This window comes from Cetorhinus maximus, chromosome 9 (genome assembly GCF_964194155.1).
Source record: "Cetorhinus maximus chromosome 9, sCetMax3.hap1.1, whole genome shotgun sequence".
Classification (NCBI taxonomy): Eukaryota; Metazoa; Chordata; class Chondrichthyes; order Lamniformes; family Cetorhinidae; genus Cetorhinus; species Cetorhinus maximus.
The window spans coordinates 21,210,699-21,231,420 of record NC_135887.1 but is presented as its reverse complement, the minus strand read 5'-3'; the positions used below and the strand labels follow the sequence as shown (position 1 = coordinate 21,231,420).

The window sequence follows — 20,722 nt, the reverse complement described above, 5'->3', positions numbered from 1 at the left end:
CTATTAAGGTTACTAAAGTCACATTTGAACGCAATTTTTCGCTGCCCGTCCAACCTTACGCTTGGCGGGCAGGCGAATCGGCCAGGCAGCCTTTGGATTTTTTTATGAAACCTCATCCACGGACATGACAAGGTTTCCAAGAGGAATTAAAAATAAAATAAAAATGTTGAAATATTATTTATAACATGTCCCTGCTCATGACAGAGTCACATGAGGGGACATGTTTTTAACATTTGTAAAATTTTTATTTGCGTTTTTAAAAATCTTCAGCTGCCTGAGGCAGCTCTGTGCCTCAGGGAGCTTTCAGTGCGCGCATGCACAAACTTCTGCGCTCGCCCTCCTCCCGCCCGCCCCCCCACCCCCCCCGCCCCTAGCAGCACTCAGCATTGCCACGCATCTTTCACACTGGCTGGCCGTTAATTGGCCATCCAGCGTGAAATCGATGTCGGGACCCAATTGCAGGCAGCGGTCGGCTTCGCGACCGCTCCCGGGCCTGCCCGCCGAGGTAAAAATCCTGCCCATGAAATTTTTCAATTAAACCAATCTAGCTTTTTGAAAAGAAGAGTTAAGTTTTGTTTTATTAAGTTTGAATAAATTTGTAGCAAATCTCAGCCAATTTGGTCACTTTGCAGCGGTAATTTTCAATTGTGGTAAAGAAAATCAAGAAACATTTTTAATAAAGTTATAAAAATATTATTTTACCTACAGAATATATGCACAAAATTATAATGGAAATTTTAGGCCTTAAGGATTCCTGCAATTTCCAATGTAAATTGAATCGCTTGATTTTGGTCTATTAAGCCTTTAAGAAAAGCAGATGTGTGAAGTTTGCTGTTGTACATTCTGTTGACTAGTTTTCTTTTTAAATGTTAAATTAGCTTAGTATTACATTTCTGCCAGCAGATTTTGGGGACAAAATGCGGCACAGATGTGTTGCTGCACGAACTGCACAATAACAAAGGTGCTGGGACTTAACTTTTTTTTTTATGTGATCCTGCAGGCATTTTGTTCTAACCTATACATTTTTATGGGTTATTTTGCAAGTGGAAAGGTTTCAGCAGCCCATTCTTCCTTAGTTTTGATTACTTGCCTGGAGGTCTCTGACATTTGGAAAAGGGATGCCTATTGTAACCACTGCACGGGCATTATCATCAGTGAAATCAAGCCCTTCACTGACTTTTCCCCTGCAAACAGCTACCAAGAGAGCTCCACCTAAGATCAAAAACAGAAAGAAAAATCAAGGCACTTCACCAAAAGGAAGGTTAAAAGGGTAAAGATAAATAAGCTTGCAAAAGATTACTAAACACGGATAGCTAAACATTTTGACTTGGGGCTAAAAAGTCCAGCAATCCTCTGTCATTTTAGGCCATTATATATGCAGTTTAGTGTGCACGGGTTTTGGTCATCACACCACATCCCATTCTTTTAACCTTTTTTTCATTGGGCTTTACCTTCCCTCATTTCTGATATGTGTGTGTGTGCGTGCACGTGGTATTGCTCGCAGCTTAAATAATTAAATACATTTGGATTCAGAAAAAGCGTATCCTTGCGAAAAAGAAACTTAAACTTTTGTTGTGACCAACCGAGGCGTTTGATTAGAGGGGAGCCAGTTCACCCCTTCTCACCTGGTAATAACTTAACAGATAATTAAGATAAATGCATTGGAATTAATTAGGATACAAGGGAAGGTGTTGGCAAGCATCATACAATGACAAATGTGAGGTGTTTTAAGATGGAAATGTTTTCGACTGTTTTTTCTTATTTTGAGGATAAAACAGGGTGCCCTGGAAAAGGGGGTTGATGTAAAGTTGTATTGGACTCTGCCAGGCAACAGGCCATGTTATGGTTACCATGGGTCAGTGGGCTCAGGTCGACCTATTGAAACTCAGTGCCATATTTCACACCTGAACACAAAGGAGGCAGCTGTTCTTGCTTTGTGCAGAATTAACGACTCCCAGGCAGTCTGATTAAAAAAAACCCTGAACACCGAGAAAGAGAGAGAGGGTGAGAGACAGCGAGTCCCAGAGAGAGAGAGAGAGAGAGAGACAGGGACAGTAGCAGAAAGGAAAAAGGCAGTTTTTCTCCATTAGCTACCAGACAGAATGCAGGTGGAAAGACATTCTCTGGCCGAAGAGACGGAACCTGTGGAAATTTAAGGGCACTGGAAAATTCATCCTGGCATGGCTGGAGGAAGGAATCACTGGAGTGAGCAATGGGCTGAAGGTAGGCTCGGGATTCCTCAGCTGAGGTAAAGGATTTTCAGTGGTCACCGGTGATTACAACTTACCAAAACAGGGAGAAGTGAACCCATTGGAAACTAGGAGTAACCTGAGACGGTTTCCTGTAAAGACTACAATTCCGCGGAGTGTATGGCGTAAAGCATAAACGTGGCATGGGGTTATGAATTGAGTTAAAACTCTAATAAGGGATGTTGTTTCTGTAGTTTAAAGTATTAGTTGCCTATTTAGTAATATTTAGTCGATTTTGATTTTAGTTTGTCTGTTGTCTTAAAACTTGAAGTCTTGATTCAAATTTTTTTTTAAAAAGTTGTCAGGGTCTACAGTGATCGTAGCACCAGAATTAGCTATGGTTCTACCTAAAAATGAACCTATCATTTAAGTGCAGAGCTCATCACACCCATACTTGATTCAATGGATAACATTTCTTGATTAAATTCTATTGTCAAAATAATATACACATGATTTTTCCCCCATATTAACTTCAGTGTTGAAACATAATTTTAAAAATAATTTACATATTTTTTGTTGGTAAATTAACACAATCAAAAAACAAAAATTGCTCATACGTTTCTAAGTGTGCTGTATCAAAATTCATGTTGACATGGCCTTATAATGCCTCACTTCTGCTTATGGATTTGGGACTTTGAGCTTTAAATCCACGCAGACTAATTGTAGTTTGGCCCAAATTGTAAAAAGGCAAACATTTTTGCAGATTTAAAATTACTGACATTTCCTCTCTGATGTACCTTTGCTTCCTCTGTCCTTTATAACATTATAGTAGGACTGCAGCAATCCATCAAAGTCACTTTTATCACCTCCTTTCGCCTCAACAACAACGGCTTTGACCTCCTCCAGTTTATCCCACAATCCTGTGAGCATCCAGCGACTTTGCAGCTTGTCCAGCATCTGCAAATAGGGGTAAGAAATATTTTTTGGATATAGAAAGTTACAGTAAATTTAATTTTACAGTGATTAAGTCATGCAGATACCAACAGCTAAATTAAATCAGCAGCAATGTTGACAACCATTGCTCACATGTTTCTGAAGAGTATTTAACAAGACAACAATGTTGTTTTGGTGCCAGAGTTTATGTCATAACATTTTATTATCTGGAATCCAGTACAGCCTGAGGATGTTTACAAATCAACTGAAAATGTACCTGTGCATTAGCTAGGCAAATTTCCACTCATCAGAAATTTTGTCTCAAAAGTAATGTCAAATGTACAATAGCAATAAACAAGTAGTGGAAACCAGCAGTATGTTTATACTACTAAAAAGTCCAAATGAAGCACCAAGGCCCATTCTGCAACAAACCAACAAAATTGAAAGAATTGAAACGCAGAGGAGGTAAATTTAAAGGGTATGGCACACGTGGGTTTTAAATTCCCATAGATTTTAGGCGGAAGGGAACAATCATGATATAAACTCCACATGGTGAGTGCTACTTCCGCAGTACAAACATATTTGTTCGAATAGCAGATGCACATCCTCCTGCTTTGTCCTTCATACATCAAGGTGCATCATCTGATATTGGTGATCTGGATAATGAGAGAAGATGCAAGGCATATTTCCCAGAAAAGGGGACTGCAGCCTTTGGAGAGTGAGTCAACCTAATCAGCTTCTACATGGAAGACAGGGAATCAGCTACCTTACCAAGCCATTTTTTTCTTTATTTTTTCATGGGATGTGTGCATCACTGGCGAGACTAACATTTGTTGCCCATTCCTAGTTACCCTTGAACTGAGTGACTTGTAAGGCCTTCTGCTTTGCTGCAACTATTCTATGATTCTATTCTATTTCAGAAAGCAGTTAAGAGTCAACCACATCACTGTGTGTCTGAAGTCACATGTAAGTTAGACCACCAAAGGATGGCAGATTTCCTTCCCAAAAGGGCATTAATGAACCAGATGGGTTTTTACAACAATTGATGATAATTGCCATGGTCACCATTACTGAGGCTAACTTTTTATAGTTTCAGATTTATTAAGTGAATTTAAATTCCACCAACTGATAAGTGTCCAGAGCAATTTAATGAGGCAGGGCAAAAAATACTTTCAAAATTTAAAATCTATGTGAAATTAATTTCCAAAGCATTAATTAATTAAATTCATAAAGTAGTTGACATCCCATGGCATTGTACTTGGGGAATTAAGACCAGTATAATCTTCAGGTGAAATGGGAATAAACGACAAGGGAATAATTAGACCAGGGTATGCAAACATTATTTGGTTTTTAATGTTGTACATTCAGTCTTTATTATTTCATTCATGAATTTCTGCGTCCACATTTACATTAGAAACTACCTATGTGAGGTTGTCATGGTGTAATTATCCAGTCTTGTCAGCAGTGAAAGTGCAAAATCTTTACCAATTATTGGATGTAATTATGGGGATAAGTTTACACAGGCAGCTTCTATTATGTATGTGGGCATGAGAATTTATAACAGAGCCAGCAAACAGCATGCATATTCAATATATTACAGGTAGATGTGCAGAGTATTTTCAAAATATTGAAAACAGTTTATGTTTTTGATACCTGGTTACTTAGCTATGTAAAACATACAATTATGTTAACATGAAAACTGATTATCATGAGATATCAAGAAAAGTAGCTTTTGGCATCCTAACGGATGCTTTGCTCACTTATGTAGCTATCAATCCAGATGTAAAGCTCACTATATTATTGAAGGTATCAGTTTACATTCATTTGATAATGTTCATTCCACCAATTAGCAAGGAAGTTTAGTGCTCACCTGCTCGCCATAAGCAACAACAATTCTCTAAAGTATCATCTATTTACCAATATGGAAATTGCTTGTACTCTACAGTTTCAGCATTGCAGAATTCACGACAAGCAAGTTCCACAGCATTATCAATTAATGAAAACTCAAAAACTTAAAATATCAATATGAGCAACCCCTAAAGGACTTAACACAGACTGTGCCTGACAACAATTAACTGTGGTCGCATTTATTATTTTTCCTGAGGTATGCTAAGTATAGATACCCAGCTGTGTTACTGTCAGCATGGCAAGACTCAGTGCAGCTTTTACCATTATTAAAATCTTTATTAAGATGCCACAAATACTAATTACTATACCCAAGGAAAACAAAATAAATTAAATATTTGTGCCAACTCTGACAAATTCTTTGACTTGAATTAAAAGTCATTTAAAAAAAAAATCATCTTTTATTTATGTTGAAGATATATCGAGAAATTGGAACAAAAGTGAGGGGAATGTACAAAGTACCCAACTTAACAAAATAATCTTAACAGAAAATCCCAACATTTTATCACCATGGACTGACCATAAATAAAATATGCTCTTAAAAAATACATGCTCTCACATAAAAACACCACTGCTATTTTAAACTTTGAATTTAAATCCTGCTGTACATGCTAGAAAGATAGCAAAGTCAAGAATGAAAGATAAATGAAGGGATACTGAAATGAAAATAAAACTAGCTATAATAGAGCAGAATCAAATAATGGGGAAAAGACACAAAGGTAGAAGTTGAGATATTTGGACTACAATCATGGTGCCACTTCTGTTTCTATGAAATGATTTCTGCTTTGCAGAATTGCAAAACTGGCAACACAATGCTGGAGTCATATCCCTGGATAAAACTCTTTGTACTTGGAATTTTAAACTGTTTTTCAGTTTTACAGGCAGCACGTAATGAACCAAGTGGTAGAAAAGCCTGTATTTTCTTTTGCGCAATGTTCCTTTAAGAACAAAGTGGACGACGAAGTATTTTGAAAGAGGGTTCATTAGTTTCCTGATTATGACTTCATTAGTTCCAAGAAATGCATGTGACCTGGGGCTGCCAGGAGGAATGAACAGCTAAGAAGCAAGGGGTAAATAGAAAGCTAATTATTATGGGATAGGGTTAGCCTGTTTTTTGGTTTTAAAGTTCTGAATACTGGGAATTTGGGCAAGGAGAAAACAAGCAAGGCTCTCTCCGAATGGAACAGTTTTCTGTTTGGTGGTCCGCGAACAGATCCTGGTATTGAAGCAGGTATTTGAGAATAGAGCAGAGACTGTGTTACTGCGTGTGTTATACAATTGAAAATGACAGAACACTGAGGAAAGGGAGACAGGAAGAGCAAGGGATTGTGGATTGGACAATACTCATGGCTGCTGTTGAAGTGGTGTTACAGCCCATCAGAGTGGTCAAAGAAGGGAGTCTCTAAGAATTCTGTTCCATCAGGACTGTCGTGACCCCAGTGGGAGAGGGCTCATAAACGTGCACCTTGTCGGTAGTAAACATGTCTAGGGGCTTTGGATGGAATACAGCTGCTGGTTAATGAGACTCAAGAGCCAAAAGTATTGGATGGGAAGTGTGAGATCCTACAAAACAGGCGGAGTTGGAAAGACTGAGAGATTACACGTGGTCCCACATTTGTGTAATCTGTAATAATAATAATTATTATTATAATAGTATTATAGTCGTTTAGGAGTGCTAGAACTTGGGTATTGCTGAAAAAAAGAGACATGTTGCCTAAGCCTTTTGTTGTGCACTCATTAGGACAGATGCTCAAGAATACCAACTGTAAAGGGAGCAACAATTTATACTGCATGAGAAGAGAGTGTTGATTGGTCAGCAAGTGGGCTCGGATTGGTAGAGGTGTTGCTATGGAGAATGCAACAGGGAACAGTTAACTGCCAAGCTTTTGTTTAAATTAGAATTCTGGGAGTACTGCTTCATAGTGCAGGATCCTCCAGGGGAAGCCAAGCCCCACACCAGTTTAACAGCACTAGCTGCCATATTTTGGTAAATCTTCATTCACTAACACAGTGAAAAGCTTTGGGACATTTAAATAGCTTTTCACTGTGTTAGTGAATTAATATGAGGTAGGTGGGTAGGGTGGCAGGTCAGATGGGTAGGATGGTGGGTGGGTAGGGTGGCAAGGTCGGGTCAGGTCAGGATGTGGGGTGGGTGGGGAGTCGGACGGTCAAGGATTTTGGAGAGTTGGGGGTGAAGTCAGAGGGCCGGGGAAGTAGTCAGGTTGGGTCGGGAGGGGTCATTGTGAGTGATTATTACCCAGGAGTTAGAACTGTTTCTTTCCTGTCTAACGTTTCCTGGATAACTATCCAGAAAAGTAAGTCAGAACCATCGGACTCTAACTCAGAGTTGAGGACTTTTTCAGAGGGTACCGGATGCAGGGGACTGCCCAATGGATGTCCGATCTTCCTAGGCAACTCCCGTGTAGTCAGTGCATCAGGACTTCTGAGGGGTTCTGTAACACATCGTCTGGGGTAGGACCATCGGAGATCAGAAGTTCTGGGCCATTGATTATTAACACCACAGCAAACCCTGTACCATATTATTGCCACTGCCAATTTAGGATTAGGATAAGTGTTGGTGGCAGAAGCCACCAATCTCAATGTGTCATCAATAACAGAAACCATTATTGACATCATCATCATCAACACTAGGTGCATCGTTCAATCAATACAGCCTCAAAATATCGAGTCAAGTTTAAGGGAACTCATCAGTCAGAGATTAAATACTTAATCCCATTGAGGGAGCTGGCCATTTAGGAATTTGTTAAACAATTATTTGTGTGTATTTATACACATATAATATGCATACGTTTGTATGTGTGTGCGTAGTCTGAAGAAATGTAATGCGGTTACTGGGATGGCAGGCTAGCCAATGAGTAGCTAAATAAATTTGACCTCAAAAAACCGGGCCAACTGAAAGTTCATGAATTCAAAAAATGTGCCTTGAATAAATGGAACCCAGTTTTGGAGAGAAGCAGGGTCCCACAACTTTATTTAATAATGGGGACCTGAACAAATTGGGTTTCTGCTAATTAAATAAATAGGATCAGGAAATCATGGTCCACTTTTACATTGCTTTCTCTCCTTTCTTCTGTGGCTGCTGGCTTCCAATTTGGTCCCGCTCTTTTCCAATTTACATATCCATTCATACTCCCAAATCTACTTTTGCCCATTTATATTTATTTCAAACTGAAACTTTGATTTATCACCTTCTACTTCCTATTTCCACTGATTTCCACACACTAATATCCACTATCCCATCAGTACCCTACATACTCACTGTCCATTGCCCATATCAAAACTATTCCCCCCCCTCAACTATTCAAATGCCCTTACCCCAAATATCCATGACAGGAATCTCATTGTCCACACCTGCTTTCCACTAATAACTATCCATCCATCTCAATGACTTATCACACCTATGCATCCAATCCCTGTACCAATGAATCACTGGTTTCCCTTAATGCTCACTACCTTACACCTCAGTTCACCAGATTATAAACCATTCTGACTCCCAAAAAGCCACAGTACCTTCTTCATCCTCTCTCCCTTCTTCCACCTCCATACATGTTCCTGCCACCTTCTTTTGCCCATCTATCCCCATTCTCCTTCTCCTATCCACTTCTCTGCTTGGATCCAAATATTCCTCCATCCTCTTAACATTGCTTGACCGGAATATCACACTTGGTTTCAACTTGCCATTTGTAACAATATATAAGATTGATGCAGATACAAAGAATTTTAGGAATTTGTACAAAAATTTAACAAAAATAAAATACTAAAGGAACCTTGCTGATGAGGCAGCATAATAGGTAAGGCAACAAAAACAAAAAATGCTGGAAAAACTCAGCAGGTCTGACAGCACCTATGGAGAGAAAGACAGAGCTAATGTTTCAAGTCCGTATGATTCTTCTTCAGAGCATATGGACATACAGGTCATACGGACTCGAAACATTAACGGTCTTTCTCTCTACCGATGCTGTCAGACCTGCTGAGTTTTTCCAGCGTTTCTTGTTTTTGTTTCAAATTTCCAGCATCCACAGTATTTTGCCTTCATAATGGTACGGCAGTTGTTTTACACTCTTAAGGCTGTGGCTTGAGCACCAAAACTTGATGAACCATAACTTTCCAGACAAGCCAGGATAATCTAGAAAATGAAAGTCAATAGCAGCTTTCACTTACCATTTCCCTTTTTGTCCAATGACCCTAATTATTTTTGCAGTTGTTTGTAGACAGGGAAATTTCAGACGCTCTTTCTTACTCTATTTAGCAATGTTAGATACCCCCAAAAGTGTTCATTAACTCTTTGATCTCAATATATTCTCTCAATTCCCTGCAGTAGCAGTTTAATTGCATGTTCTTTTCTTTTCCAGCTGTGAAATATTTTCCATTGTGACCATAGTGCACATCAACTACTTTGAATCCTGTTATGAATCATTATGTAAACCTGAATCTGAATCAGATAATAGCATTGATCATTTCGATGCTGTGAAATTTGGAAGCAAATTGACATGCAAGAATAATGACGATCCATTTGATTTTTTAAGTTAACATCATGAAAAATTTCCAGAATCACACAGCAAGTAGTTCAATTACAAGAAAAATTTCCCTACAGTCCAATGTTCCACTAACACTTCAAGTTTTAAACTATGGACATGGGCCGATATAATTAACTTGCCACCTCCACAACTCAATCAAGTGGCTGGTTTGGTCACTGCCTGCTAAATTGCTTCCATGAAATTCCTCTGAAGTAATCCTACATCTCTCTCCCCTGAATCTTCTATGCTAAGGGTAGGTTCCAAGCCCACTAGGCAATTACAACAAATATATAATAGATAATTAGGCTTGGAGGTGTGGGGGAAAAGGTACAGAATTCACACTCGACAATGCAATTACTATTTCTATGTTCTTTTAGAGCAGTGCTTACAGCTCAAATATTTAACATCCAGTGCATAATGATGTTAGAATCAAGGGATGGTAAAGTTAGCCTATACTGCCAGAAGAATATCAAGGAAAAAATTAGCTATACTGTTACCACAGATCAATTACAAAAGTGATATTTTACAGTTTATTGAAGATTCAAATGTAAGTTATTCCCCCACTCAAAGCTTGGTGGAAGTATATAATCTGCTACCATCACTTTCTACTAAGGGCATATAAAGATTCACATTAGCATCACAATTCAACTTTATTTTGCAAGTAATTAAGTGCCACCAGATCAGCATTCCATTAAGAGCATATTTCTTTCATAAATACAGCAATTCTAAAGTGCCACCCAACATCGTGTGTTAGTTGCACCTATTATGAATTCATCTAGATCCTAACCTGAATAGCAAATCCTGGTATTATGCATAGACAAACTCAGTACCAGGGGGACAGTATTACTCTACATTCTACAATTTAGAAAGATTATATTATGTAATTAGCATGATATTGTTTCCACAGCAAAATGAATTATGGTATCCAAAGGGCCAAAAGAAACACCCTTCATGAATACGCATATATTGGCAGGTTCATCAATATGGAACTTGAATATCACAACTTGAAAAATTAGACATGTTCTTTGAGGAGGTGATCTCTATTTAACTGTATTTTCAAACATTTTAAAATAATGCGTAGCATTCCTAACTTTATCTGTACATAGCCTAAAAATAAAGTACAGTCTATTCAGCCAACCATCTTTCTCATCAACCCTCACACTCTTGAATAATGTTAGTGGTAGTTGTTTACAGTTAAAAGTGTTCAAACTCATTCTGATAGACGATAAATGTTGCACTGTCAAGTCTGAGCCTATTATTTTCCATCTGCAGTCATATGTTATAAACTTCTTCTTTACAGAGGAAAAGTGCAGGCTAAATCTTGCATAGTTTAAATAAAGGCCAGTAAAAGGTCTAAAATTTACAAGTTAGCACCAATTAGTGAACACACCATCATCTACAATAGTATCAGGTGAAAATGGATCCTGCAAATTTGCAGTGTGCTCTGACCAAGCCAGGAACTTGGCTTATTGTCTGCTGATGCTTCATCCTGAACTGTTTTTCTTGGCAGTTTTTGTCAGTGGTGGCTTGCCATTGCTTCCTACTCTCAGGGGCAATACAAGGAGGCAGGTGCCAAGTCTACCTCTGCCAGAACAGCAATCAAACACACGCTGTTGTCATTATTCTGAACCACATGCTAGCCATCTAGCTAACTAGCTAACTGAGCTAACCAGCCCCCATAGTATGCTGTACTGCACCTTTATTTCAAGTGCCTTCTTTTAAACATGAATTGGTGTTATTTACACGAGTAGCTCCAGTTAATGTCTTTATAAGAATAAACATGGCTGGACTTTAAGCACATATTCCTGTGATGAAGATCTGTTCACTCTCAAATCCTTCCTATAATTTGAGGCAGCGAATGAAAAATCCCACTCACAAGCCAGTGAAAAAACAAAGTAAATCACTAGTTTGTAAATATGCAAATATTATAGAATGTGTGAAATCATTCCATTTTTTTAAATTTATCTCTGCCTTGTTTCATTTGCCCAAATGATCAGATGAACAGTTACATGTTCTACTGTAACTCTTCGTTACCATACTGCTCAGTCCAATGTTCATACCAAAATTTCACAATTTACATTCCTATTTCAGGCAACTCATAGATAAGACAACCTCCCACTACTTTTCACCCTAATACTTCTATGATCTGCAGATAGGACAAAATTACAACAATATCACAGGGCTTACACCTCTCTCAAACATGTTAATATTAATCATGTTAATAATGATATCAAGAAGCTACAAGGAAACCGCCCCTTGACCTAAACTTTATGTTAATATCTGAGGCTGACACCACAATTCCAGCTTCTAGCATGCCATTTCACCCCATCTAATGTATATTTACTTAAAATTCGAAATTTGCATTATTGTCTTCACTTACAGGGCGCTTTTCTGAAAGGATGATTTCTATTCTGAAGATTTAATTTGTGTCAGACATGGCTCAGTTTGCAGCACTCTTGCCTGTCACAAGGTTCTGGTTTCAAGTCCCACTTCAGGAATTGGGCATAAAAATCAATGCTGACACTCCAGCGTACCACTGCACTGTTGGGGGTGCTGTCTTTTGGATGAGGCACAAAAGATCCCATGGCACAATTTCAAGAACAGCATGAGAGCAATCCCTAGTATCCTGGCCAATGTTTAGCCCTCAATCAACATCACAAAAACATATTATCTGGTCATTATTGCATTGCTGTTTGTGGGCATTTGTTGTGTGCAAACTGGCTGCAGCGTTTCCTCTCTACAACAGTGGCTATAAAAATGCTTCATTGGCTGTAAAGAGCTTTGAGACATCCGGTGGTTGTGAAAAGCGCGATATAAATGCAATTTTTTTTTATTAATTAAAATAACTTAACGTGAGTCGTCCCTTCCCCTATTATATTGGTGTTTAGTGGTGATATGGAACAGTCAGCACACATTAAAATCAAAACTTCACTCTGGAAAAATATCCAATAAGTCACTGTGGCTCCCCAGAGAATGGGAAATTTGATTTTAATGTGTCCTGACTGCTTCATGCACTGTCACCACAGTACACCTACAAAATCAAGAACAGAAAGCTTGGAAATAATTTTAATCGTTGGAACTAAAACAAATTATTTTATTTCAGCAAATTGGCTTTTAAGTTAAAAGAAATGAAAAGTTAGATAGCCCATTAAACATACTAGTACGCTGTGGAGAGAGAGAGCGGCAGATTAGGAGCCGAAAGGATAGGGACTGGGGGAATACCAGTGGAAGATCAGAGTTGGTAAGAGAGGAGCGGTGTTCCTGAGTTCAACAGGCAAGTCAAATGATAACTTGCAAATTTAATAAGAATTTATAAAAATCAAATATATTTTTCTTTTTCCCAGCTTTGAAAAGAACAATAACTATGCAAGCTCGCACAAACGTCTTCAAAAAACTGTATTGCAATCAAGATTCTGATCAGGAGTAGATGCTTGAACTTGAGCTATGAAAAAGTTTCATAAACAAAGTTAGAAGCAAATGGTCTCAACTAAAACAGAGAGAAAAAACATCAGAAGAAAAACTAGAACATCAGATTGGATTAGGAACATTACAAAAAATTGAGGAGTGAGCTAGCTGGGGTGAGGTGGAAGGAGAAATTGGCACAATAATCAGCAGAATAACAATACTGTGTTAAAAATGGAAGCTACAATGAGTTTTAAGGTGCCTGGTTAAATCATGAGGTTGGAAACCAACCCAAAATTGAAAAAGAGGGCTTATGAGTACAATAAGAAGAATAATGAAAAAATTAAAGGTGAATGAGAGAAAATAAAAAGTGGTTAAGGGGAAGGCAAAGAATTCCAAGAGTATGGAATTTACAATAAAAATAAAAGGAATAGTAAACTATTTTACAAGTGTATGAATCAATATACAATTAAAAGTGAGGTGAGACGTCTGAAAAGAAAGGATTTCAACTTGTAGATAATGATCAAAGAGTGGCGGATGCGCCCAATAAGTAATTTGCAACAGTTTTTAATGAAAAAAATGGAAGTAGACTCGGTATTGTGGAAGAACAGAGCGACTAAAGATAGCTGCTCAGGCTGATAAGGTTATAAAAAAGTTATTGGAAACTTCAGTTCTATCATAAGAAGAACAGAATGAAAAAGGTAAGAGGTAATTATGAATTTCAAACTTTAAGACCTAGAGTATTATGTTCAGTATGATACTGAGGATTCAGAGTTGGTACAGTACAGATTCACTAGAGTGATACAAAAGCAAAACACTGCTGGGGCTGGATATTTGAAATTAAATCAAAAATTGCTGGAAATACTTAGCAGGTCTGGGAACATCTGTGGAGACAGAAGCAGAGTTAACAGTTCAGATCAATGACCTTTCATCAGAGCTTGAAAAAGTTAGAAGTGTAAAAGATTTTGAACAAATGAAAAGGGGAGGTTGGGAAAAGAAACAAAAGGGAAGGACTGTAATAGGGTGGATGGCAGGAGAAATCAAATGGCAAAAGTTTACATGGTTCAAGGCCAACGGAAGTGGTAATGGGTCAAGTGAGCAAACAAAAGCTGTGTCCAGGATGTGTGAACGACAAGATCCTGAATAGCTGCTGTTCGAAAACAAAGGAAAAGAAATGCGAGAAATAAGAGAGAAGAAAACCTAACCAGCAAAGATAAATGAAACAAAATGAGAGCAGCGGTTACAATCTAAAATTACTGAACTCAATGTCGAGTCCAGAATGCTGCAGAATACCCACTTGAAAGATGAGGTAATGTTCCTCACCATGAGCTTTATTTGAACATTGTAGGAGGCCAAAGGCAGAGAGGTCAGAGTGGGATAAAGGTGAAGAATTAAAATGACAGGTAACTGGAAACTCAGGATCAGGCTTGCGGACTGAATGGAAAAACAAAGCAGTCACCCAGTTTGCGTTTGGTCTCCCAAATGCAGGAGACCATATTGTGAACAGTGAATACGGTACACTAAATTGAAAGAAATATAGGCAAATTGCTGTTTCACCTGGAAGGACTGTTTGAGGTGCTAGACAGTGAGAAAGGATGAGGTGAAAGGACTGGTGTTGCATCTGCCGCATTTGCATGGAAAAGTGCCATAGGAAAGAGGGAGGGGGCATTGGAGATGACTGAGAAGTGGACCAAGATATCAGAATGGTGGAATGGGAGATTAAAGGAAGGTGTGTTTGTTGCTGGCATCACACTGGAGGTCATGGAAAAGGCAGAGGACTAGAGTGGCATCTTGTATAAGGAAATACAAATACAAAGGAAGAAAATGCAGATTACAGAGATATGATAAAAGCAGTTAACATTATGAAAGTTTGGAACAATGGATAGCAGATTGTTCCCTATACAGTAGTTGACAGGTCAAGAACAAGGGGTCATAGATACAGATTCAATGCAAAAAATTTGCCACAGAGTGTAGAAGAAATCTCTTTACAGAGTTAAGAATGGGGAATTCATATGATTCAGACAGAAACTATGTCAACATTCAAGATTAAATCAGATAGCTAGATGATGAAAAGGAGTGGAAGGGATAGGAGAACAAATGGGAAATACTTTGCTCAAGTGAAACTCTGATACAAATTGAATGGTCTGTTTCCATGTTGCAACTTCAAGGTATTTCTATGTTCATCAAACATCAACTTAAAATTTGGCATTTCCTTAAGTTATTAAGTGACTTCAGCCTTGTACAATTTTGTTGGTTGGTTTGCTATAATTCTTACCATGGTTGTGCAGCTTCAAATGAGAGCTAAAGCCAAAATTTAAAAACAATTTAACTGTTAAAAAAAAACCGATAGTAATGTTATTTTTATTCCATTCTGGCTGTTGGGAGCCTGTAGTACTCATTCAACTTTAAATCCACCATAATATCACTGCTCCAGTGCTCACTGGATCAGTTAAAGTAATCCTTTGGGACAAACATTGATCTAAAAGCCCTTTCCCACACACCAATCTTTCAGTTTTTGCTTCTGGATTTTGTCCATAAATAAACATAGCAACAAAATCAAGGAGTACCTCCACTAAGCTGGAAATGGGTCACAACTGGTCAAGTTTAAGTTCTTTATCAGCACAAAACCTTCCAGATCTTAATATGCGAGAGCAGAAATGGCTCCCAATGCTTCATCCCAATGGAACCACACAGAGAAAATAACTTTCATTTCTTTAAATTAATCATTAACCTCTTCTACATTGGTGCATACATTCCTCGATTTAAAAGAAATTATGGTATAACTGTATTTGCTTTTTTTCCCAAGGGTTGAGAGTACACAGTGATCAATATGATCTACACCTGACATCCAGTGATTCTGAAAGCGTGTACGATGCCGATTAATTAAAAATCTATCTGACAAGTAAAACATTTGCAAGCCCTTTAAAAATACTTACCAACATTCAGTTGCATTTACTTTATTTTGTAGCAAATCGCACATTCTGAAACAGCATTTCTCCAAATTATCAATCGGTGCACTACCCAAAATGTTGCTGTTGGGAGCACAATGGCAAGAGAACTCTTTTAATTCTGTATCATTTTAAAAAGTTGGTTACCCAAATAAATCTATTAAAAAAATGACAAATGACACTGAGAACAGCAGATTACACTTCTGCTATGTTGAATTGACACATTGCACTGTCATGAAGCTATTAATGTATATATTTTGGAAAATGTTTTTCTTTTAAAATAGGGGTTTAGTTTGTGGGTGTGTCTTAATTGGATTAAAGCCAGCTAGTCTGGGTGCTTTGATATGTACTAGTTTTGAGATATAAATAGAGAGGTAGAGTGCATTTGTGTTTTTTGAATAGAGTATTCAAGAAGTGGGGTGAAAACTGGCACCTATCTAGCAGTTACCAAGCAATATGTTTGTATTGCTAATAAAATTGGTACTATGAAAGGAGTTTTATTGTTAAAAGATAGAGTTCAAAGAGGTTGGTGATACAATGAGAATCTGTATTCAATCAGTAGTCATAGGTATAACTTTAACAGTTTTCGGGAGTGCAGAACAGAGGCAATGTAAGGTCAAAAGGCAGCTGCATGCCTCCAACTGTCTCCACAGGAACCAAAATGAAAAGAACCTCATTTTGAATTCGTACAGTGAAAATGTTTGCCTGGTGTCTGGTTTAGTCTATGGGTTGCTGTTGCCTTAATGGGGATTAGTTTGGGAATTTGTTAAAAGAGATGATAGCAGTAATTTGAAGCCACGCGTATATATATTTTAACCTTTATAAATAAATAAAATGTTTCACTTAGTTTAATGTAAAGCCTTGAGAATTGGTGGTCTGATTCCTGAATTTAGAGTCGCATCTCAAACATAGCACTTAAAATTATATAGGTTATGACAGTCGTTTAAAGTTTCCCTCTGGGAATTTTAAATAACTCGGCTTCACCAACTGCAGCACCTATCGCATCTCAACACTTCACATAGAATTACAGCCACAACACTGGGATCCACCCAACAATGTGGAAAATTGCCTTTCCACAAAAAGCAGAAATCCAACCAGGCAATTAACGCTAGTCTACACACAATCATCAGCAAAATAATTAAAGGTGTTGTTGACATTGCTGCCAAGTGGCACTTACTCAGTAATAATTTGCTCATTACATTCAGTTTGGGTTCTTCCAGGGACATTCAGCTCCTGACCTCATCACAACCACGGTCCAAACATGGACAAAAGAGCTTAATTCCAAAGATGACATGAAAATGACTGCCCTTGACATCAATCGAGTTGGCATTTAACTGAGTGTGCCATCAAGGAGTCCCAGCAAAATTGAAGTCAGTGGGAATGGGAAGAAATTCTCCACTTGAGGGAGTCATAATTAGCTCAAAGGAAGACAGTTGTGGCTATTAGAGGCCAATCCTCTCAGTCCCAAGACATTGTTGTAAGAATTCCCCAGGGCAATGTCCCAGGGTCAACCATCTTCAGTTCCTTTATCAATATCCTTTTCTCCATCATAAGGCCAGAAGTTTTCACTGATGATTGCAGTGATTGATATTTGCAATTTCTCAGGTACTGAAGGAGATCGTGCTCGCATGCAGCAGACCTGGACAACATTCAGGCTTGAGCTGATAAGTGGCAAACAACATTTGTACCACACAAGTTACAGGTAATGGCTACCTTCAACAACGGAGAATCTAATCATCTCCCCTTGACATTCAACGGCATTACCATCGCTGAAGGTAAGCATGCAGGTGCAGCAGGCGGTAAAGAAGACAAATGGTATGTTGGCCTTCATAGTGAGAGGATTCGAGTAAAGGAGCAGGGATGTCTTGCTGCAATTATACAGGGCCTTGGTGAGACCACACCTGGAATATTGTGAGCAGTTTTGGTCTCCTTATCTGAGGAAGGATGTTCTTGCTATAGAGGGAGTGCAGCGAAGGTTTACCAGACTGATTCCTGGGATGGTGGGACTGACATATGAGGAGAGATTGAGTCGGTTAGGATTATATTTGCTGGAGTTCAGAAGAATGAGGGGGGATCGCATAGAAACCTATAAAATTCTAACAGGACTAGACAGGGTGGATGCAGTAAGGATGTTCCTGATGGTGGGGGAGTCCAGAACCAGGGGTCACAGTCTGAGGATATGGGGTAGACCATTTAGGACTGAGATGAGGAGAAATTTCTTCACCCAGAGAGTGATAAGCCTGTGGAATTTGCTACCACAGAAAGTGGTTGAGGCCAAACATTGTGGGCAGAACTTTGCCCTTGATGGGCGTGCGGGGCCCACCGGCTCGGTGGCGAGCGGACAGCTGACCCGCATCGCCGAAACGGGGCCCGCCGCCATTTTGAGTGGGTGGGCCAATTAAGGTCCACCCAGCGGCTTGCCCGACAGGAAGCGCTATGCGCTTCCAGTGCGGGGGTGGGGGGGAATCCCCAGCTGTCAAAGTGTGCTCTTTCACGCCTGCGCGTGAAAGAGCGCACTGCTCCCTGAGACAAAGTGCTGTCTCAGGGAGATCAGTGACAGTCTAAAAAACTTAAAAAATAGAAAAATAAAAATATTAACATGTCCCCCTCATGTGACAATGTCACACGAGATGGGACATGTTAATAAATATAACTTTACATTTATTAAAGTTTTTAAAAAGGAACATGAAACCTCATCCCGCCAGTGGATGAGGTTTCATGTATTATCAGAAGCCCGCTGGGGCGCCTGGCCTGCCTGCCAGCCTTAAGGTTGGACGTGCAGGTCCTTTAATTACTTTAAGTACCCTGTCAATGGCCTCAATTAGCCATTGACAGGTCGGCAGGCGGACAGCTGATTTCACTGTCTGCCTGCCTTCCTGAAAATTTAAAGGGACCGGGATGACGTCGGGGGTTCCTCCCAATGTCATCCCACGTCATTTTCTCGTCTGCGAGTGGGCCCCGCCCCCAAATCGCCAACGGGGAGATTCTGGCCCAGGTGTTTTCAAGAAGGAATTAGATATTCTTGGGACGAAAGGGACCAAAGGATATGGGGAGAAAGCAGGAGCAGGCTATTGAGTTGGATGATCAGCCATGATCATGATGAATGGCGCAGCAGGCTTGAAAGGCCAAATGGCCTACTCCTGCTCCTACTTTCTATGTTTCCATGAATTCCCCCACCAACAACATTCTGAGGTTGCCAGGAATTTAGCTGGACCAGCCATATAACTACAAGAGAAAGTCAGAGGCTGGGGATTCTGCAGTGACTAATTCACTGCCTAAATCCTCAAAGCCTGTCAACCATCTACAAGGTACAAGTAGGATCATTACAGCACAAAAGGAGGCTATTTGGCCCAGAGTGCATGCTGGCTCTCTGGGGAGCAATCCAATTAGTTACATTTCCCTGCACTTTTCCCATGGCCTTGCCAGGGTAGGTCAGGGATGGGCTAGAGGGCGGAGGAGATTAAATACCAAACATGTCATGGAACAAAAGGCAAAGGGATGGTAACGGTAGTAGTAAAGAAACAAAGCATTGGTCTGGAGTAGGAATTAATAGCAGAACAAAGGTTAGTTCTGTCCGAAAGCAAAAACATGAAAACAAGATATAAACTGACACTTAGGGGGGGAAAAGAATTTAAAATGAAAGACAGAGTTCATGGTCTGAAGTTGTTGAACCCAATGATGAGTTCAGAAGGCTATAAAATGCCTAATTGGGAGATGAGGTGCAGTTCCGTCAGCTTGTGTTGGGCTTCAATGGAACATTGCAGCAGGCCGATGACAGAAAATTGAGCATGAGAGCAAGATGGTGAATTGAAATGGCAAGCAACCGGAAAGCTGGGGTCATACTTGTGGCCTGAGCGGAGGTGTTCCGCAAAGCGGTCACCCAGTCTATGTTTGATCTCCCCAGTGGAGGCCACATTGTGAGCAGCAAATACAGTAGACTAAATTGAAAGAAGCATAAGTAAATCATTGCTTCACCTGGAAGTAGCATTTGGGGCCTTGGACAGTGAGCAGAAAGGAGGTAAAGGATCAGATGTTATACCTCCTGCGATTGCATGGGAAGGCGATGAAGTGTTGGGAGTGATAGGCGAGTGAACCAGGGAGGGAACGGTCCTTTCAGAATGCTGACAGGAAGGTGTGAGATGTGTTTAGTATTGCCATCGTGCTGGAGGTGGCGGAAATGGTGGAGGATGGTCTTTTGAAGATGGAGTATGATAGGTGGAAAGTGAGGACAAGGGAAACCCTATTGTGGTTCTGGGAGGGAGGGGAATGGGTGAGGGTAGAAGTGCAGGAAATGGGTCAGACATGGTTGAGGGACCTGTCAACTACGGTGAGGGAGGGGAATCCTCGGTTCAGGAAAAAAAAAAGCTATGTTGGAAGCACCGTGGTGGAAAATAGCAACATCAGAACAGATGTGATGGAGAGGGTGAAACTGGAAGAATGGAATGGAGAACTCTCTGACTTTTGTTCCACCTGACTCCCCTCCCTCTTTTTTCAACAGGATAAAGCCTATCACATTTCTTCAGAACTGAAGAGAGGTAGAAGAGTCAGATTGGTCTCATAACATTAACTCTGTTTCTCTCTTCACAGATGCTGCCAGATCTGCTGAGTTTTTCTGGCCTTTTCTGTTTTTATTTCAGATCTCCAGCATCTGCAGCATTTTGTTTTTATATTACCATCCAGGACAAAGAAGTCTGCTTGATCATCACCCCATCCACCATCTTTAAACATTCACTTCCTCCACTACCAACACACAGTGGCAGCAGTGTATATTCCATCTGCAAGATGCACTGCAGCAACTCGCCAAGCC

At 39.6% G+C, this 20,722-nt stretch overlaps 1 protein-coding gene across 1 annotated transcript in view; it reads right to left on the bottom strand.

The window, feature by feature from the left end:
* brip1 (BRCA1 interacting helicase 1) overlaps positions 1 to 20,722 on the bottom strand; it is a 320,064-nt gene that overhangs the window by 126,327 nt on the left and 173,015 nt on the right. The window contains exons 15-16 of the mRNA XM_078548234.1: positions 2,987 to 3,146; positions 1,091 to 1,212 (exon numbers count right to left, since the gene is read on the bottom strand). Of these exons, the coding sequence (XP_078404360.1) occupies positions 1,091 to 1,212; positions 2,987 to 3,146 (282 nt within the window). The remainder of the gene's footprint in view (positions 1 to 1,090; positions 1,213 to 2,986; positions 3,147 to 20,722) is intronic.